Consider the following 22,243-nt stretch of genomic DNA (forward strand, 5'->3'; position numbering starts at 1 on the left):
GCCGCTCGGTCCATCAGCTCACAGACACCAATGTGGTGGATGGCAAATGGCGTTTTTTAGTGTTTACCGCGGTGTTTATATGAGTTAGGTCTGTGGTGTCACTTCCGTCTGCTTACATCGTGAACTAAGTGCTATTGGCTATTAGGAGAGGGGCCTTATCTTTCCGTACAGCGCGAAATCTTCCGGCCGCCGGACCCTAACTACCCACATAGCCTGGATGTCCTGACTAAAAAACTTAACTCCTGGCAGTAATCACCTTGCCTGTGTTCTGTGTTTAATGTGTCTTCTTGGACAAAATGTGTTGAGAACTTCTTGAAAAGCAGGTCTGAGTCTTCAGTGGCAGAGAGGGAAAGGCCCCCAGGGCAAGAGTTTTTGACAAGAGCATACCCTACACAACATTTTCGTTTCTACTGCTTGAGCTTCTCCTACTGAGAAATAGCAGACTAATAACAATCCTTCCTGATCCGTTTTTTTTTTTTCATAGCTTTTTTAAACATTTATTGACTGCAGTGCAAATTTATGTCCAATTCATTGGACATTTTAAAATGCACCTAAACAATGCTTCTGTTTCCACTTACTGAAGAGATTCCAGAAGATAAGTATGGAAGCTACTTATCCATTATGTAAAGCTTATGTGAAAGGCCTCCAAGAAGGTGGAAAAGTGTTCAGGATATAACAAAAGTGATTGGAAGGACAAGTAGCTTTCCAACAGACCCTAGTAGTGTCTGCCAAATCCTAACTGCTTCCCCCTTTGTTTCTTCAGTTTTGTTTTTCTCCTGTTTTCTGACTAAAGGAGGCAATAGCCCTGTCAGTAGGAGGGTGACTCTCTCTTATCTGTGAGATCAAAAGGCTTCAATGATTGCTTGGTTCTTTCTTGGTTTTTTGCACCTTTCCATTGATCTCTTGTGTGGATTTCACAGAATCACTGAGGCTGTAAAAGACCTCTGAGATCATGAAGATCTATGACCTATGGGTCACAGGCCTATCACCTAACACCACCACATCAGTTAGACCATGGCACTAAGTGCCACATCCAGTTCTCCAGGGATGGTGGCTCCACCAGTTCCCTGGGCAGTCCATTCCAATGTCTAATCACCATTTTTGTGAGGAAGTACTTCCTAATATCCAACCTAAACCTCCCCTGGCGCAGCTTCAGGCCGTGCCCTCTCATCTTATCACTGGGAGAAGAGCCTGACCCCCACCTGATTACAACCTACCTCCCTTCAGGTAGTTGTAGAAAGTGAAAAGGTCCTCCCCTGAGTCTCCTCTTTTCCAGGCTAAATAGCCGCAGCTCTCTCAGTGTCTTCTCATAAGACTTTCCCTCCAGTCCTTCCACCAGCCTTGTTGCTCTCCTCTGGACCTGCTCCAGCACCTCAATATCCTTCTTGCAGTGAGGGGCCCAGAACTGCACACAGTACTCGAGGTGCAGCCTCACCAGTGCTGAGTACAGGGGGAGAATCACATCCCTGCTCCTGCTGGCCACACTATTGCTGATACAAGCCAGGATACCATTGATCTTCCAGGCCACCTATGCACACTATTGGCTCCTGTTCAACAGGTTGTCAACCAGTACTCCCAGGTCCCTCTCTGCCAGGCTGCTCTCTGGCCACTCTTCCCCCAGTCTGTAGTGCTGCCTGGGGTTATTGTGGCCAAAGTGCAGGACCCTGCACTTGATCTTGTTGAACCTCATACCCTTGGCCTCAGCCCATCGACCCAGCCTGTCCAGGTCTCGCTTCAGCGTCTTCCTACCCTCTGGCAGATCAGCACTGTCCCCCAACTTGGTGTCATCTGCAAATTTACCAAGGGTAGGTGTGATCCCCTCATCCAGGTTGTCAGTAAAGATACTGAATAGGACTGGGCCTAGTACTTACCCCTGGGGGACACCACTGGTAACCATACACCAACTGATGTAGCACCATTCACCCGCACTCCCTTCACTCCAGCCTGATTATTCTCTTCCTGCATATCACTTGTCTACAGATACAGTACAGTTAAATTAATTTACCAGCATCATTCATGGGTGTGCCAGCACACTGGTTCACTAGTTCATTGCTTGTCTTGGTTAGGTGCTAACTTTTTTACCCAATACGTGTGCTTGCTGAACACTTAAGTGTCAGAAACTGTATTTTTTTCCATTTTAGAGAAGCAGAGTGATAGATGGTGTAACTAGCAGAATTTCACATTTGCATTAAAGGGTGACGGAAGCTGCATTAAAACTGGTTTTGTGTTTGAAAAACTGGGTTTTTCCTTTCTAGTTAATTGCTGACAGATGATGTTTCATGCTCTTTATCTGATAAAACCAAGTATAACTGAGTAAAAGATGGAAAACTGGTAGTTACGACTGCTTTGCTGGATCATCTATGCAAAAGGTATAAAGATATTTGTAGATGTCTTTTGCAATTGCATCTAACATGTTTAATGGGTCATTGAACCTAAATTGTTAATATTTCATAACTTATCAATTCATGGATGAGTGAAAGGTTTTCTTTCTGTAGAAAGACTAACAAAAATGGATGTTATAATTTTATAGCCTCTATTGTAGTGTATCTAAAATTAAATTATAGTTAACACACTAAAAAAAAAAATTGCTGGAGGTTACATGCGCCAGTGTTGTGTTGTTAGTGTTTGTTTCATTGGTTTTCAAGCAACTAGAGGGGTCGATTGATTTCCTGAGTGACAGTCTTAATCCTGGTTTTTCTGTTGCTACTGGCAGGCACAAAAAGCCATGAACTTACTGATTCAGAGCAGAATATTCTCCTTGAGGGCAAGTATTTGGTTTCTTGTAATGGTCACTGCTGAGAAGAGCAACTTGGCAGAGTCCTCACTTCCCTTGTGCTGCATGGTGATAGTCGGCCAACCTGGAATTGCATTCATCTTTGGTGTTTTGATTGTTCTGCTTCAGGGTAACTGTGAACCAAAATACAGGAATATACTGGGACTGGTGCTGTTTAACATCTTTGTTGGTGACATGGACGGTGAAACTGAATGCACTCTCAGGAGGTTTGCTGATGACACCAAGCCGTGTGGCATGGATGACATACTGGAGGGAATGGAGGCCGTCCAGAGGGACCTTGAGAAGTGGGCTCATGCCAACCTCATGAAGTTAAATAAGGCCAAGTGCAAGGTCTTGCACCTGAGTCAGGGCATTCCCAAACACAATTGTAGGCTGGGTGGGGAGTGGATTGAGAGCAGTCCTAAAGAAAAAGATTTGAGTATGTGGATTGATGAGAAGCTCAACATGAGCTGGCAATGTGCGCTTTCAGCCCAGAAATCCAACTGTGTCCCAGGCTGCATCAATAGAAGCATGGCCAGCAGGTCAAGGAGGTGATTCTGCCCCTCTACTCTGCTCTTGTGAGACCCCACCTGGAGTACTGTGTCCAGCTCTGGAGCCTTCAACACAGGAAGGACACGGAGCTGTTGAAGCAAGTCCAGAGAAGGGCCACAAAGATGATCAGAGGGCTGGAGCATCTCTCCTGTGAAGACAGGCTGAGAGAGCTGGGGTTGCTCAGACTGGAGAAGAGACGGCTCTGGGCAGGCCTCGTAGAGGCCTTCCAGTAGCTGAAGGGGTCCTACAGCAATGCTGGAGAGGGTCTTTTTACGAGATCGTGTAGTGGGAGGACAAGGGGTAATGGCTTTAAACTGGAAAAGGGCAGATTTAGGTTAGACATTAGGAAGAAATGATTCACTGGGAAGGTAGTGAGACACAAAGAAGTTGCCCAGGGAAGCTGTGGACACCCCCTCCCTGGAGGTGTTCAAGGCCAAGTTGGATGGGGCTTTGAGCAACCTGGTCTAGTGGGAGGTGTCCCTGCCCATGCAGGGGGTTGAAACTAGATGATCTTTAAGGTCCTTCCAACCCAAACCATTCTATGATAAATGTCCTGATTTTGTTAGGAAAGATTTTGAGCGCAAGTGTAACAGTTCCTCTCAATTGCTGTTTTGTAAGAGCTTTGTGACTGTTGGTTTGTCCAGGATCCAAGATCATGTATCAAATAAAATTCTGATTACTATCTCACATGAAAGTAAATCAGATTTTTTTTCCTAATCTCCTGTTTGATGCCATAAAACCTAGTGTGACTCAATGCCATGTGTGCGGCTCTGGCTGAGAGCTAGACAGTGGTGGTGGTTTTGATTTTTAGTTGTTTATGTGCTGCCTCATAACAAGTTCTTGTCCCATGTGTTGTTTAGGTGCATTAACATCACAACTCAACAATATTTTTAGTTTCAGTTTGACAATACAAGAACAACAGGGAATGTCATATTTCAACAGGTCAGATCCACTCGTGAACAATTGTATACCTAATTACTAAAGTACCTAAGCTGAAGATTACCAGGAGCCAGTTGTGTGTGTTGGGACATTTCTCTTGCTTACAATTTTATTATTCTCTCTCCTACACATCTTCTTCTGGTCCTTTCAAGAGACAGTGTATTAGGCCAGGAGGCATCTTTTTTTTGTACCAGTGTGATGTGCTTACATCACCAGTGGTTTCTATTTTTTGGTTTTGTTACTATTTATCCCTATTCTGGAACCACTAAGATTACGTTCAGAGTTTCATGTAGTCACAGTGAATATGGTGTTGATTACAGACTTCTGCAGTGCTTCTCATGAGTAGTTGGGATTCAGTGTGGTATTTTGGAAAGTCTCTAAAGATACAAACTAAATGTATCTTTAAATTGTCATTTTTAAGAGCAGACTCCCACTTCAGACTACAGTATATTTTACCATTTGTCTAACTGTGTGCTTAAAATGCCTGATTTTTGCATTTCAGAACTATTTGTGGCAAATCTTACTGGAGTGGTTGTTCTAATTAAAAATTGTGAATATCTCATTTCTTTATGCAAGATTTGGATCAATATTCTTTTCACACTTAATTACCATAATAATAAAAAAATAGACTGCATTTAAGACACATTGGAAATCTTTTCCTTTTTTATGGAGAAAGCAAGATAGTTTAGTTTTAGAAGATACTCCCAAACATCTGATTATGAGAAATCTCCTTTAATTTCGTGATTTCTGCTCATGGCGTATACAAAGCACAGTTTTTTTTTTCCCTCAGGATAGATTATAAATCCTAATTGCTTCATTTATTTTTTAAAACAAAATTAATGTTTGCAAATGAAACTCCTTCTTATAGCAGTAGGTGGCCAGTAGCTCTGTGTACACATTTTTATACTCAACTGAGATAGCATTAAAAATGTAGGAGCCTTCTGTAAACATATCAAGTCCTATCAGTATCACAGGTATTTGGTAGTATTTTTAAGGTTACATCTTTCTGTTCTTGGTAGAATTTGTCTTGCAATATCTAGAAATGTTGTCGTTGTGAGTCAGAAGTGTTAGAAATGAAGGACCAAAAAAACAGGTGAAAATTTTCTAGATTTGGAGATTTAAGGTTATGTGCTTGGTCAGTTGCACAAAGGCTTGCTTCTGGAAAACAGTCTTCATGTTGTCTTCCTCATCTTCTAACAAACACTTGGAACCTGAGACCTCTGATGCAGAAATGAATCAGAGGGTGGCAGAAGGATACTTCTGTTGCCTCTGCCTTGAAAAATAGCCAGCCTTTGTCTGGTGTCCACTTTATGAAGCTACCTGACTTAAGTAATCAAATTAACTGTAACCATAATTCCCCAAGTGTTTCTTTGACCATCTGTTACCATATTCGGTTGTTCTGATTTTGGAAGTATGAAACAGAAAGACAAATACTTTTGAATTATCTGTCTATAACTCATATCTCTAGTCACTAAAGGCACTTAGGAGTGCCTTTCCCATGTTGTGGAGTAAATTAGATGCACACACCTCCAGCAGGTTGTTGGAGCAGTATGTTCAAGTCTTGTTTTTGCATATTATGGAATATATCAAAATAGACTCCCCTGTGATCAGTTCCAGGGGTCTTAATAAATTTCTGAACAGAAATTAATTTTGTCTTCTCAGAAAATATCACATTAGGCAAATTTCTAGCATGCCTTTCGGGTCATTATGAAGTACTTTAATTGTGCCCCAAAGTGAAGGAACTGACTCAGAAATACTGATTTATCCATGCTGTAGAAATTTTTATACTTTTTTTTAAACTGATAAGCAGAGTGAGCCAAAGATAGTTGTGAATTGCCTTTTATTTTCCTTTTTATCCGTATGCAAATTGATTAATGCTAAAGTAAATATGCTAAGAGGAAAAGGGTGTTTTTTCCTAATTTCCGTATTGAATCAAAATAATGAAGGGAAAGCAAATTAATTAATACTTTGAATGATTGCTTTGCTAATAGTCCCAAAATGAATAAATTATCAAATTTTTAAGAAGCGATGTCAGTGTAACAGTGAGTGGGCAGGGCTAATCTGTGCCAATGCTTTTGAGATACCAAGAAGTTTTCCAGAAAATGCGGGGAAGATGGATTTTCATAATGTTTCTTTTTTTTTTTTCCTTTTTTTTTTCCTACTGGTATGGAGAGAATACAGTAATTAACAGTAATTAACAGTAAGAGAGCCCTTGCAGAGACCCAAGAGGGAGGGTGAAGGGGAAGCACCAAATGGTAGGATGTAAAAGATGCAGATTATATACTTTACCTTTGTTGAATGCATAATTACAGCCACATTGAATCAGACCGAAAGTGGGTTTACCCACTATTTTACTTCTTACAAGATAGTAAAACTGTCTGACTACTTCCAGTTAGTATCAAACATGAAGGAAAAATACAAGCCTAGCAAGCAGAGGATTAATTCAGTCTGGTATGTGTTACAGCTTCTTATTGCCTGTGTGCCACAGAGTTCATATTCTTCGCAATTAGCAGCCTGTGGTTGTATTTCCTTCTATGAATGTGTCCAGTTGCCATCTTAACTCCATAAAACCTGTGCCTTCCTCACTGAATTTTCAGTGGTAAAGCATGTCACAGATAAGCTATACATTTGGATGAAGAAATACCTGCTTTTGGGTTTCTTGCTTTTTCAAATTGCCTATTGAGTTTCCTGGGATGTTTCCTGGATCTTATTTCAGTGTCCCCACTTAAAAAAAAAATTTTGCTTTTTTTTTTTTTCAAACAGTGGTTTTGGGAAGAACAAGATGTGAGATGTAGAAATAACCATAGAATCATAGAATGGTTTGGGTTTGAAGGGACCATAAAGTTCATCATCGAGTTCCAGCCCGCCTGCGTGGGCAGGGACGCCTCCCACTAGACCAGGTTACTTAAATCCCCATCCAGTCTGGCCTTGAACACTTCCAGGGATGGGACATCCACAGCTTCCCTGGGCAACTTAGTCCAGTGTTTCACCACCCTCCCAGTGAAGAATTTCTTCCTAATGTCTAATCTAAAACTATCCTCTTTCAGCTTAAAGCCATTCCTCCTTGTCCTATAACTACAAGACCTTGTTAAAAAGTCCAGGACACAGTTGGATTTCTGAGCTTCTCATCAACCAGCACCTCCAAGTGCTTCTCCTCAGGGCTGTTCTCAATCCATTCTCCACCCAGCTGGTAGTTGTGCAGCACCTTGCCCTTGGCCTTGCTAAACTTCATGTGGTTGGCACAGGCCCATCTCTAAAGCCTGTTAAGGTCTCTCTGGATGACATCCCTCCCCACACAGCTTGGTGTCATCAGCAGACTTGCTGAGGTTGCACTGAATTCCACTCTCAATGTTGCTAGCATAATGAGAAAGGACAGAGGAGAGATGAAAGGGTGCTGACAAGTCAAGGTTTACAGCTAGGCACTGAACAAAAAAATCCTGGAAGATAAACTGCTAGTTGAAGAGAGCAGATTCTCAAATATGAGTATGAATTCCAGGGCAAGGTGAGGAAGTGCCTCCCCAAAGGAAGAAGATGCATTTGCTTCATTTGAGGTTGAAGAAACAAGCCACAAGGAAGTCAGTTGGCAGAGAATGTGCTAGAAATAAGGCAGCTTCTAGTATGCAGAAAGGTGTTCTGGGGTCTGAAAAACTAAGAGGGAGGAGAGGAAAACAAGAAAAGCAAAAGATACTTTTTTATCCCTTGAACAAGTCTATGAAGTTGCCAACACTTTTAAAAAATATTTTTAATAAATGGGACACAAAAAGTAAGACTGAGTGAAATAAGACAGAGAAGTGGTGAGTGCTGATGATACTGTGGGGATAATACTGTATGAGAATGACTCTTATGATCTGTATAGTAGAAACTGTAAGAATTTTGTAGTGTAAAATTTGGGGTTGTATGCCTTGGGCTTCGTAAACTTTTCTTCTATGAAGTTACATGAGAAATCTTTTCAAGGTGGTGAGTATGATACAAGCTGAGTGGGTTTAACAGCATGAAATTCGTGGTCATATGCTTGAGGGTAAATAAATATTTCTTCTAAAAACAGAAGGATCCATCTTTTAGAAACTGAAGGAAGCAGAGGAAGTTTTGGCTGCCTGAATAAATGACTGAGCTACCAATATGAAGCAGCCTTGAAGAAGCCAAAAGGATCACTTGTTTCAATCTGTAGACCACATACGTTTGCCCTTTTGTGAAGTGAAATCAGAAGAGACAGTGAAGACAGTGATGTAGGGTAACAAATACAAAAATATTTCATTAAAATGTGAGTGTATTCAGATAGATATTGGATAAAAATTACTAAGGAAACTGAAACAAGTTTTCCTATGTGTGTATCATAGAATTATAGGATGCAAGGTTGGAAGGGACCTCAAGGATCATCTGGTCCAGCCTTTCTAGGTAATAATATAGTTTAAATGAGGTGGCCCAGAACCCTGTCAGGCTGAGTCTTAAAACTGTCCGATGTAGAGGAATCCACCACTTCCTTTGGGAGTTTATTCCAATGTCTAATTGTTCTCATGGTCACAAGTTTTCTCCTGAAGTCCAATCGAAATCTTCCCAGGAGCAACTTGTGCCCATTACCCATTGACTTTTCCATGGGACTCCTTGTAAATAAGGAGTCTCCATCTTCTTGGTAGCCACCCTTTAAGTACTGGGACATTGTAATAAGGTCTCCCTGAAGCCTTCTTTTCTCAAGGCTGAACAAACCCAATTTTTCTGAGCCTCTCATATGGCATGTCCTGCAGTCTTCTGATCATCCTTGTGGCCCTTCTCTGGACCCTCTCCAGCCTGTATGCATCATGTTTGTATAGCCAGGACAAAAACTGAACCTAATACTCCAGATGTGATTCTGGAAAAGTCTTCCATGGAAGTCATTGTGTAGAAGGGAAAAAAAATGCCTTGTTTTTATGATAAAATTTAGTACGTTCATGAAGAAGATGGTATGACATGATGGCTTCAGTGACTTGGACTGATTGCAATGCAGTAAATTCTTTATCGTACTCAAGGCTGAAAGTAAGGATGTTGCATGATAATTCTTAAGAGGCAATGTGATGCACATCTCCTTCCCTGCCAGAGTGCTTCCTAGTAACAGGTAAACATCTCTGAGGCCACACCTTGAATCCTGTGTTCAGTTTTGGGCCCCTCCATACAAGAAGGACATTAAAGTGCTGGAGTGTGTCCAGAGAAGGGCAATGAAGTTGGTGATAGGTCTAGAGCATGAGTCTTGCGAGTAGCGGCTGAGGAAACTGGGGTTGTTTAGTCTCAAGGAGGCTGAGGGGAGACCTTATCACTCTCTACAACTACCTGAAGAGAGGTTGTAGTGAAGTGGGGGTGGGTCTCTTCTCCCAAGTAACAAGCAATAGAACAAGAGGAAATGTGCCAGAGGAGGTTTGTATTGGGTATTAGGAAAAATTTATTTACTGAAGGGGTTGTCAGGCCCTAGAACAGACCGCCCAGGGGAGTGGTTGAGTCACCATCCATGGAGGTACTCAAAAGACATGCAGATGTGATGCTTAGAGACATGGTTTAGTGGTGGACTTGGACATGTGCTAGGTTAAAGGTTGGACTTGATGATCTTAAAGGATTTTTTTCAACCAAAACCATTCTGATTCTAACATCATAATGGAACGAACATCTTTAAATCCTTAAGTGGGTATAAAAATAAAAGAAAGATTGGTTACCCTAAGCAACATTGGTTTTAAAATGATAAATGTTAGCAGAAGTAGTCAGTTGATTTCCTTCCCCACACATCCCCTACCCCTGCACCTCAAGTAATTAAACATTTAGTGCGTATAACGCTATCACGTCTGGAATCTGTCAACACATTTATGTCTTGAAAGTTTCTTCAAGTTACTAATGAGTGTTAAATTCTGTTTAACCCAATCTGATGAAGTCTTCTGCTAAAGTGTTGTCAACCCGTTGATGAGATACGCAGAAATTACTTAAAAATTGGGAAGTGTGGTGTATACTACCACAGATGAAGGAGTAATGTGCAAGCTTCTGGAGAGTCAACACAAGATACTGAAGTAATATTTCTGTGAGAAAAATGCAGAAAATTATTTATACAGGATGGAGAAAGATGCCAAACAGTCACAGAAGAAAGTCTTGCAAGCAGACTGGGTCACAATGTTTGCTGTGCACTGGACCATCCTATATGGCCTCCTATGTGTATGTTATCAAAGTAAGGGGCAAAGAGTGCTGTCTATGTAAAAAAAAAAATTGATTTTAAGATTGTTTAAAGAAGAGTTCAATTAAGAGCTGAGAAGAAGATAAAATATATCGCTGAAGTATGTAGTAATGCTTTAATTGGATACTTGGAGATCATGAGCTGTTTTCAGGGGTGTAGAATAAGGCAAGAACAGTGCTACTAGTAGGTGGAAGATTTGACCAAATACTAAAGAAAGAAGGTTCAGAAAGGGAGACACTGATATGATTTCCCACCATAGCTATTTTAAGATCTGACAAAATGGCAGGTCATATCACCAAGTGCAGTCTGTTCTGCTGTATTCTTTCCATGGATTAAAAGGCTTGCACGAAATGTATTTCAGAACCAAAACCTGACAGTTAAAATCTAAGTGTTCTGAAAAGTGTTGATTTATTTTTAATAATTTCAATTGCTGGCTTAAATATATGTAATTGTAATGTTCTATTGTTATCTTTCTATGACGAGCTTCTCCAACAAGGCTGACGTACTGATCATAGTCCAGCTATAATTTTGATTGAAATCCTTTGAGCAGATGTGTTTTTACACTCAGGTTATTTGTACTCGGGTCATTGAATTTAACTCCAGGAGACTCTTTGCACAGTCATTTTGACTGAAATTTGTTTTCTAAATGGCATCTGGTTTTCAAACTGTCGTGTTGCACAGCAGTGGTTTTAGCACATGGGTGAATGTAACTCCTGGCAGTGGTGGGTGTCAAACAAGTACTGTGAGCTGCAGGTTTGCTTTGAGAGCTGGGTGACAATGGTGCTGCAAAACGCTGGGGTGTGTAGAAGTTTTAATTCAACTATGAGAGAATATAGTGCTCTGGTCTGGTGGTTTGAGGTTCAGAATCATTAAAAGCTGTGGTGTAAAGCAAGCCAGACTGGAGTTACAATTAACATTGTACCTTGGACAAGGTAATTGAAGAGTGTAGACTGTGGAGATGAAAAATACCTTGCAGGTAATGTAGTGCATCTCTATCAGTTTGAGATAGTTCCTATTGGAGTATTTTGTTAGTATTTTGTCTAGTTTAAAAGGACCCCTTGGGGATTCAGTCACATCTCTGAGGAAACAGCTTCCCCCCACCCCCAGTGATGCTTCACTTTCTCTGATTAGTTTTATGCTGTGGAATTGAGATGTGCCACTCACTTTATCCTGACTCTTTCCTGTGATAATAAATCAGTGCTTACCCAAACTAACCATGTGTTTCCCTGTATCTCGGGTCTGAATTCAGCTCATGTTTTGCACCTCTGCAAATATTTTCTGGCTTCTTGTGGTGTCCTCGGGAAGAGCCTGGCCTTTTTCAGCAGACAGCCCTTACTTCTGGAATCCTTCTTACTTCCACACAGCCATGTGCTGACAAAGCCAGTCTTTGTGTCTGCTCAGGGAATGATGCAAGGCCCATCTGTTAGCTCAGGCTGATAGGAAAAAAACCAGAAAAACAGCTTTCAAGAATGGCTTATGGGTTGCTTTGTTTTTTCCAGAGGTTTCAATGTCCATATTTGACTAGTGAATCTCCAGAAGCAATCTAAGTGGTCATTTCCTACTGGCAGCAACTCTCATCCATGCTTTTATGATTATTCTTAGTTTGCACCCAAGCCTTCAGCAGCAGATTTCTCACGCAAATATATTTCAAAGAAGGGTCAGTCTTGGCTTATTTTTAAACTTACCAGTGACACCTGTCTCTTCACATCTTTCAGATCAGTAACTTTTTTCAGATTTTCTTGTTATTCTATGTACTTATTAACTTTTGCTGGTATTAAATCATGACCAGATCTAACTTTAATTTTATTAATAATTTAGAGTATTTCTTCCAACTGTAATTCCATTTTTTCAAAAGATTCTCAATAAATATTCTTAATTATGTCACACACACAGTTTTTCTGGCTTGTTTCTAGTCTGTTCTTGCCAGATGTTTTTTCCCAAGCTTTTGTGATAATGAAATGGAGCCACTGTACCCATGGTATTTAAAGAAGAAAAAAAAAAAAAAAGCTTTGCAATTTTTTTTGTGCTAAGAAGAGCAATTAGTTTGACATTGCATTCACATTTTTCCCAGCTGTGTTTCAGATATCTTCATTTAAGAACAGATTGCCTCCAAAGTTTTACAACAGCAGAAACTTTAGAAGTAGTGACATTTTTTCAGTGCTTAAAGTGTAGATGACACTTTGACCTTAAGAGTTAAAAAAACATGAGAACTGGTAAGTTTTAAATTTTACTACAAGTGTGCTGTCTTAAACCCAGTTAATTCCACTGTATCCTGCTTTACTGGTTGAGTGCCTGAAGGAGGAACACAATGTCTATATGAATGCAATTTAATGCATATAGCTTAGCTCCAAAGGCAGATTTTGTAGAGCTTTTTTTTGCTTCCCCCACCCCAGCTAAGCTGTTAGACATTAGCCAAGAGGTGCTCTAACCTGTTATGTCAGGAAGAAATCAAACCTTCTGTGTCCTAGATGACTTATTAAGCATCTGATTGTAAAGACAATAATCTTTTTAATAATTTGGTGTATAAAGTTAGGTTCAGGGCAAAATATTTAAGGAACTTAATTCCACATTTACCAAAATCGAATCTTCTGACAAAGCAATTTTTTACAAAAAAAATACATGTTTTACCCAATTCTGTGACAGAACTCTCTTGCTGTGATTCTCCCTGAATTTGTTGAAAAAGCTGTGCAAACAGAGCTCCAGGCTGCTGCCCCCTCAGCATGCAGGCATTTCGATTTGTCCTTCTGAGATCTCTGCCATTCTCCATGTACAGGGTAGGCATCTGTAAATAGGTTTTGAATTCTGCTCCCAAGTCTCACAGTTTAGGAACTTTAGCTTCTAACATTTGGCTGTCTGTAGGGGAGCTCATCCCTGTTTATTCCCCTTAGGTGTCTGTTCTTTGTCTTAGTCTCTACCAAGCCTTTTTTGAGATAAAACTGTTTCTTACCTGCAGGAATTGAAAATGACAGTTCTGTCTACTTCTGTCTTTTTAAGCACTCAGGATTAGGACTTACTGTGTCACCACTCACTTTCCTACTATGATGTTTTTATTAAGTTAAAGAAATACTGGATTTGTGAAAGAAGTGAGTAAAAGCTTGCAGTTTGCTAAGTAAGTTTTGTTACTCTGATGTTTACTAGCTTCATTTGTCTAGTAATATTGTATGAGTCTGTAGTGTTAATGTGTTGAGTCAGAAACGTTAATTAAACTTAGTGTCTAGTCTGATACTATTTCAGATTTATTGAATTAGCCTTTAGTAAGGACTTTCAGGTTGCCAAGCTTATGTCACACAGAGTCACAGAGCAGTCTGGGTTGGAAGAGACCTCTGAAGATCATCTGGTCCAACCCCCCTGCTAGAGCAGGTTCCCCTACAGTATATCACACTGGAAAATGTCCAGATGGGTTTGGAATGTCTCCAGAGGAGACTCCACAACCTCTCTGGGCAGCCTGTTGCAGTGCTCTCTTACTCTCACAGTAAAGTTTTTCCTCCTGTTTAACTTGAACCTCCTATGCTCCAGCTTGTGCCCACTGCCCCTTGTCCTGTTATTGCACACTACGGAAAAGAGACTGGACCCATCTTCCTGACACACACCCTTTTGATATTTCTAAGCATTTATGAGATTCTCCCTCAGTCTCCTCTTCTCCAGGCTGAAGAGACTCAGCTCTCTCAACCTTTCCTCATAGGGAAGATGCTTCATTCCTCTAATCATCTTCATGGCCTTGTGCTGGACTCCTCCCGGTAGTTCTTTAACCTTTATGTACTAGGGAGCCCAGAATTGGATGCAGTATTCCAGATGTGGCCTCACCAGGGCAGAATAGGGTGGGAGGATAATATCCCTTGACCTACTAGCTACACTCTTCTTAATGCACCCCAGGATGCCATTGGCCTTCTTGGCCACAACGGCACATTGTTGGCTCATGGTCAGCCTGCTGTCCACCAGGACTCTGAGGTTCTTTTCCCCAGAGCTGCTGTCTAGCAGGTCAGCCCTCAACCCATACTGATACATGGGGTTGTTCCTCCCCAGCTGCAGTACTTGGCCATTTGGTACACACAGCATTTGGTGCTAGCTGGAAAAGAAAGTGGTTACAGTTTCTTGTTAAGGTATTGCTGGAGCATTTATAATGCAGCAGCAAGGTCACTTTTACATCCCACAAAAAACTTGAGATGAATCCAACTCCAAACTAGCCTTTTGCTGGGCTCAACTGGAAAGCTTTAGGAGTCTCCTGCCGCCCCTTCATTGGTGATTTCTGAATGTGAGGCCAGCTGCAAGTATATACTGCAGAAGTGAATTGCCACTAATGGTGCGCCAGGGTGTAAAATAGCAAGTGTTACAGCAGACTACTCTATAATGCTTCTTCATTGACTAAACGAGGACTTAATTGAATGAAGAATGTAGAAAAAATATGCACTCAAACTCATGTGTTTTAAGAAAATGAATACCTAACAAATTTGAGGTTGATCCCAATTCAGTGATATGTTCAAAGTGATCAATTAACTGCATTTTGAGACATTTACCATATACTGAGTTCAGTTTTGTTAAATATTGTCAGTGCTAACAATTTGTATATCGTGTGCTACTCTTCTATGTAATTTCTAGACCTGAATTAAGTAAATGGAATTTGTCTGTGAATATGGGTAGACTGGTATTCCTTAAACAAACTCCAAAGACTTTGCAGAATTATGACATCCAAACTATTGTTGTCTGATGTCATATAAAAGAAAGTTAATCACACTCTTATAAAAATTACCTCATTCTTGGTCAGGGTAATTTTTTCTGTTCTCCACAGGTAGGTGTAATTTTTTGGTATTGTGTTAGGGGAAAACTGTAATAATTATTCTTACCTCCTGCAAGCACTGTGACTTTCAGCAAAAGAGGGGGGTTATTTTTTTTTTTATTGATACTGGTAAGAACTTGCTGCTGCATTTTATAGCGATGTGCTTCCTAGAAGGGTTGAACTGATAGTCTTTCCTGATAGATTTATTCTTCAGAAATTCCTTACTATGCTATTATCATTACACAGAGGTAGGTCATGGCTGTTTTTTTTTTGAAGTAGAGCTGTGGTCAGATACCAGTTCTTTGTAGAATGTAGCCTCATTGCCTTGAATTTTCAGTGGCATCTATAGGAAGGGTCAGGGAAAGTTTTTCTTTTTTGCTGCTTCTACCTTCCTCTTTCCTCTGGGATCTGGGAGGAGGTAGGGAGACAGCAGAAACACCACAGCACTTTTCCTAGGTGAGACAGAACAGTCTGGTTGCACTCAGTGGTGACATCCCGCAAATGCACTTTAGTGATACCATAAGTCATAATTTGGAGAAAGGAAGATTGTGAAAAATATGCTGCTATAGTGCTCTTTAGTAGAATAATCAGTGACTTTGTCATGACACTGTATACGTATTTGTAGGCAAATTGCTCTCCTTTCAGGCCTTGCTCTTTTTAAGCACACAATCTTGCAACATTTCCTTTCCAGCCATCAATTATTTTTTTTTATCTGGAGTACAGTGATACATCCATCTGTTCAAAATGTGGTATGAGCTGGCACCGGAACATCCAACTTTGAGTGTGAAAGTTCAAGAGGAGGTCTTTGGGTATAAAGGAAAGAGAATCAAAGTCTCTCCTGGTTATCAGGCAGAGATTTGGAAAATGTTCAACTCATGCCTATTATTCTTGTTCCTGCATTGCTGTTCTCTCTCTGATCATAAGTGCAGGATAACTCTTGATAGGAAGGATGACGTGTTTAGTTTGTGTCTGTCACTGCCTGTACTGAAAATGTCATGGTGGAAATGTATATATGTTCCTGGGTTTGCTAGTGGCAGAACTCCATGAAAATCAAAAAGCAAGGATGAGAGACTTTCCAGAGAAATATGGGAATTATGCCAGATGTAAAAAATAATTATATATATATATATATATATATATAAAAAGGTCCATTGCTATTCATGTTCATAAAAATGGCTAACACTACTAATGTCTCTTGTTTGTAGATCAGTTCTCTTGTGACTCTCCAGCTGTTATCCATGGTTGGCCATAATGACCAGCTTGATGGACCACGATATAAATGTACTGTGTCTCTGGACTTCATCAGAGCTATTGCCCGGTGAGCCTATTAGTGTTTGTTTACTGTTGTATGTGCTGTGATGTGATGATCTTAGTACTTGCTCAGTCTGTAGCTCTCTGCAGACCAGAAGGGAAATCTATGGATATTTTCTAAGAATTAATTCATTAGTCTTATTTATGAGAAATGTGACCTTGTGGTAAGTATAGTCCATTCCTGTTTTGAAAAAAATTTATGTTTTGGGGGCTGTATATGTTAGAGTAACATACTGTATTTGAGCTTAATAAAGTCAGGGGCTTCTCAAGAAAATACTGCTCTAGGATGTCAATCCATTTAATCACCAAAAGGCACATTATGGTATTTTAATACAAAATTATAATTATTCTTAACACTGTTTGTGGTACATATGATATAAAAACTACGTAAGTCATAAGAATTCTTCTACATAGTCTTATCTTGTGTGATCTGCAGCTGATACAGACTAATCCACTGAATCCAGTACCTCAATGCTGTATTCAATCAGAGCCTTTCGTTTTGGAATTTGAGAACAGTTCTAGGTTTATCATCCTCAGGAGAGATGATAATAAATTACAGACAGAAGTGTATGGAATATATATGGAACAATCAAGCCTTTGTCTTATGTTTATGAAATGCCAGCAGCATTACCTCACACCTGTTGCTGCAGCCAGCTTGTTAGCAGGTCTTGGATAGAGAGTCTATAACCAGAACAGAGCCCAGAAATTACATGTGGCAAAAAGAAGGATCAGTGTTCTAAAGGCCAGTTCTTCTCTGTAATGTGGGACTTCAGAAGAACCTGTGTTGTAGACTGTATCCCATAGCCTCAGTGCATATGTTGCTCTCCTGAGCTATTGAATGCCCAATAGCTTTGGCAGTAAACCCCACAGACACTGATTCCAATTCACAGTTGGACAGGCCATAGAATGAAACTTCATCTGGTTCAGGTCTGGCTGGAGGACACTGCCAGGATCTACACTGCTTTGCTCTGTCAATTTACTGTTCCCAGCAATAAAGTAACTTGTGAATGATGCCCTGAAAAGGCTCCCACTGATACCAGGTAGAGCAGGACCATCTGCTCAGCAACATGGATCATTCTGTGTACAGATATCCCCAAGTTCTTGTAGCTGCTCTAACTCCTATGGTGAATACAGAGACCAGTTCATAAACTGTTTCAACTATGAAGTTCCTTGAATTAAGATACTTGAAGTGATGTCTCTCTCCTTGCATCTTAAACATCCTTAGAAGTTTTGTTCACTCCATTAAAGTTGCTGGAAGGTAGAGTTGATCAGGAAATGGGACCAAAACTTGTGCTGTGAGGCCAATGCTTACCAGAGAAAGTAGTTGTCAGAGAGGTTATCACTTCAAACCTCAGTGTGTGGTACAGTGCTTTGGATTGCCTTCCTTTGGGTCAGATTTTAATGTATGTATATATGTGTGTGTGTGTGTGTGTATATATATATATATGTATGTCCTGAGTGATTTTTCCTATGTATTATGACGAAGAAAGCAATTCTTTCGTTTTTTTGCCCACAAGAAGTTTGGAAGTGTTTATATGTTGCATAGATAGGGCCATTTAAATGACCCGACGGATTTTCAAGTTGAACTATTCTGTGTTTCCCTTTTTTTCTTTTATTCTTTTGTTCCTTTTTTATACTTCTTTTAGTAAGTTTTTTTTCTTCCAGTCTGCAGTCTTTGTTACAAGGATGATGCATAAAGATCTAAGTTTTCATGAACCCATGATAAATGGATCTCCCCTTTCTCTTGCTGGGGCTAGCTACAAGGCTAAGGTGTGATCTTCTGGGCTTTAAGAAATGTCATTTTCTAGCTGTGCTGTAGTTTTGCAGCTGCCTGTGGTTTTAACCATTTGTAGGAGAGTTTATTGCAGAGAGGAAATTACCACTTCAACCAAAATACACATCAAGTAACCAGCCCATCTCCTAATTCTTTAATACTCTAATAGTACTAAAATAAGTTTGTTAGTCACTAAAATCTTCAGATACCTCAGACTTGTTACTGTCTCAGCCTTGCTACTTAGCATATTTCCTAATGGAAGGCTGAAGAGAGCAAGGAGCAGGACAGAAAATGATGCTTTTTCCCTCCCCTCCCACCCACGTTCAAGCTGTTCAGATTGTAATTTAATTTTCCTCTTTTTTTTTTTTTTAAGCAAAAGTGAAATCTGCATTAAAAAAACCCCAGGAACCTAAAGTTCATCTGTTTTTTTAAGAGTAGAAAATTTAATGTCTCTTCCTGGTGGCTTTTAGTGTGATAACCACTGGCCATGCACAGTCTCTCTTGAGTATCACAGAAGCTCATGTCTGGCTCTATTCTGCTGTAGCTATTCAGTCTTTGCAGAGATATTCCCATGCTTTTTACCAGGTAGTACTTGCCTCTTTGGCTGAAAGTAAGGTTAGACATGTCTTTGTTAGAAATCTTTAATTTCTGTTTTAGGAATTTCAGACCTAATTTCAAAAATTTTCTGAAGGTGAAGTAGGGCTCTCTTAATGTTTGTTGACTGTAATGGATCTTCTCATATAGTCTAATGAACCCTGTTGTTATGACAGGACAACTGTGTTTCATTTAGTTGATAAGGTCAGGATTTGCTAGTGTGTGATTTTGTTTCTGTGGAACATCTTGTAACTAAGCACTTCCCTTGAGTGACACAATGTTGTGTGAGTCTAACAGTGGCAGTTAATTTCTTTAATTTTGTCACTGGATTATTAAGTAGACTCAAACACAGTATTTCTTGTTATGTATCTTGGGGTATTTCTGGACTTTTTCACTGCCCAGCATGATGTTTAATAGAAACTTTTTGGAAAGTGGGTTACAGAATGTTGCGTGAACAGCGAATATTAAATAATGGTAGCCTAACAAATAGGACATGCAGCCAGTTCATCCCACTAACATTGTGAGCAGTTATTTTTGCATCGAGTACTTTTTAAAAAAACTTTTAATTTTATACTTGTTACTATATGCAGTAATTTGCATTATTTATTCAAACAGTAAACCCTAAAGTCTGAGTGTTAGATTCCATAGCAGAATGAGTTTAGAGACAAAAAAATAATTATATGTTTTATTCTACTGCTGCTTCATTCTGCCTGCCATTGAAGTACTAAAGTATACATTGCAATCTTCTATCCCATTGAGTGGCATTCTTGGAGTTTTCAAATTTAGCTATGAACATGGGTCAACTGGTGTCAAGTCTGAAAGAATACAGACTGCAAATGAGTACAGATGAAGGAGTTATGTAGTACATGCTAACACAGGTGGTTTGGAAGATGAACAAAGCATTCAATAGCAGAAAAGACTGCTGCTTTGCATTATCAACTAGTGTATCATGTTAACCATATGAAAATATAATCTTGTTAACTTTGATATATTTTTGCTGCTTACTGATTGAAATAAGAATCTTCCAGTTTTTACTAGAAAGTTGCATTGTTTCTTTTTTAGAATCCTACCAAGTTTAAATAGTCAGAAGACAGGTAGTGTAAATAATACTAGAAGTTAAAAGTTCTTTCATCCTTGATTACATTTATTTTGGGGATATTGCTGCAGAATGTCCTGCGTGTGCTGTTTCCAAACAGGTTAAAGTCTTAGCACTGTCAAGACGATTGCTGTAATACACTGTGTTTTTGTTTATAGGACCGTGAACTTCGACATAATAAAGTACTTGTACGATTTCTTGTGAAAACAAGCTTCACAGCCATATGGACACTGTGACAATGACTAAGGCAAGCTGTGTTCATCTCTCTACTTAGCTGGCCAGAAAGAAGAGTATTTTGGCTCTTTTGGATTTGTCCAAACAGGTGCTGGCCCAGCATGGAACCTGATGAAAATACTCTGATTGGTCTGGGTGGATCTGAGCAGAGGACTGTTTACCAGGGACCCTGGAGTATTTGGAAGCAATGTGTTAATTATAAACAGCAGGGTTTGTGCACAATCTGTTCTACTCTTAATGATGTTATCTTAACACTGAAATTGCCTGAAACCCATTTACTTAGGACTGCATTTTGCTCTATGAACTCTCCCCAGTGCTTTGAACATGGCAGCAGCCCTTGTTTGTATGCCCAGTCTTTTCACTTCCTCTCCACAGGAATCTTTGCAACTGCCTGCCAAAGCAGCTTTTCCTGAGGCCACCATTTTAAGGGACTGGAATAGCAAAATATAATAAACAGAAGAACATATTTAAAATCAAGCTGGTGTAAATCCTTCTTTCTCTTTAGTTGTAGGTAGGCAGACTGTTACAGTTTTATAAAGAGATCATGACGATAGGAAACTCCTGATTAATCACCATGCTGTCTTTTTTCAGGCCATTCATAAATGTTGGCTATGAATCTATTTTACTAAGCTTTATTTTAAAAAATAATTTATTCTTAAAAATCTATCCCAATGTCAAACTTGAAAGGTTTTATTTTTGTTTAAACACTTCATAGTCCTTTTATGCTCATCCAGTTGTATTAAGTGCTAATTATAATGCCATTTATAACTAATATGCTTGAAGATACACACTGTTTAATGCCTTTTGTAACAGTATCTGTCCTGTAGAGCAGGATGATGCAGCTGCCTTCCCACCAGAAAGGGCAAAATTCAGCAGGTGACAGAGTATTCCTGCAGCACTACCCTAGAAGAGGCAGAATAGCAAATGATCAGTGTGGTGTTATAACATAAAACTTTAAATACCTGATGAGACATGCTACAGTTACATTTGTCTGCAGTTTACAAGCAGAGGATTCCCAGCTGCCACTCCCTTTACAGGGTATTAAAAGCCCCTGGTGCAGTTTGGGATTATTGTCTTCATGAGTCTGAAAATTTCTGTCACTCTCTTGAAAACTCCAGGTCCCCCAACCTGTTACTCAGATGTTTTACTCCTGAATGCAGGCTTCAGACGGTCTGACAGTACAAGTCCATGCCATGTCATGTGTTGACTATTACAGGGTTTTTTCCAACGAAAAATCATCATTCTTTCCCCTCTTGCTCTGATATTGGAGATGGTCAAATACCCTGGACACATGTAGCTTTCTCTTTTTTTTCTCCTTTTAATTTTATTTTTTTCCCTTAATTGTGTATGTGTAGCCAGGCTTCTGGATTCAGACCCAAATGAATGAATTCAAGGTGAATCTAAGCGACAAAAGTGTCTTTCTGGCCAAGCTACCCCCTCCCCGTGTGAAAGGGCAACAATGAGTCATCTCCGTGATCCCGTTTCCTTCCTACTGCTGAGCTGAATGAAACCCTGCACCTGTCCATGAGGTGGCAACATTTGTCACACTTACTGAAGTGCTTGGATGCAAATGCGTAACCTGTTTCAAAATGTTTACTACCTGCTTTTGTTCTTACTAATAAAAATGTACATAAGGTGAACTTTGGACTGAGCTTTATGGCTTCTTCCCCTTTTGGAGCTGGTGCTGGGCTGAGCTCAGCTCTTGTGTGATCTCTTGTATGAGCACCTAGGGCTGAAAGCTGGAGAAGAAAAAAGGTTTGAGGTGTTTATACATAAACTAGTCCATGTAAAGCAACAATAATACATCAGTTTTTTGTGACATCTGATCTAGATTAGAATTTGATGTATGAAACATGATGGGGCTGATACTAATTTATCAAGTGTTACAACTCTTGGTCACAAAATTCCAAAAACTGCAGCCAACCTTGCTTACAGCTTTCAGCAAAGTGGGGCAGGACACTGCTGCTGGGGAGGGACAGGGCCAGCTTGTGGAGCTCCTGCTTTTAGTGGTG

At 39.9% G+C, this 22,243-nt stretch overlaps 1 protein-coding gene across 5 annotated transcripts in view; it reads left to right on the plus strand.

Annotated features, from left to right (window-relative positions):
- ORC5 (origin recognition complex subunit 5) overlaps positions 1 to 21,871 on the plus strand; it is a 75,747-nt gene extending 53,876 nt beyond the window's left edge. For 4 of the 5 annotated variants that reach the window (XM_051634624.1, XM_051634634.1, XM_051634644.1 and 1 more), the window contains 2 exons: positions 16,428 to 16,540; positions 20,156 to 21,871. In XM_051634624.1, the coding sequence (XP_051490584.1) occupies positions 16,428 to 16,540; positions 20,156 to 20,201 (159 nt within the window). In that variant the 3' untranslated portion in view covers positions 20,202 to 21,871. The remainder of the gene's footprint in view (positions 1 to 16,427; positions 16,541 to 20,155) is intronic. The other variant, XM_051634663.1, reaches the window with a different exon arrangement.
- Positions 21,872 to 22,243: the final 372 nt, after the last annotated feature.

This window comes from Apus apus, chromosome 1 (genome assembly GCF_020740795.1).
Source record: "Apus apus isolate bApuApu2 chromosome 1, bApuApu2.pri.cur, whole genome shotgun sequence".
Lineage (NCBI taxonomy): Eukaryota > Metazoa > Chordata > Aves > Apodiformes > Apodidae > Apus > Apus apus.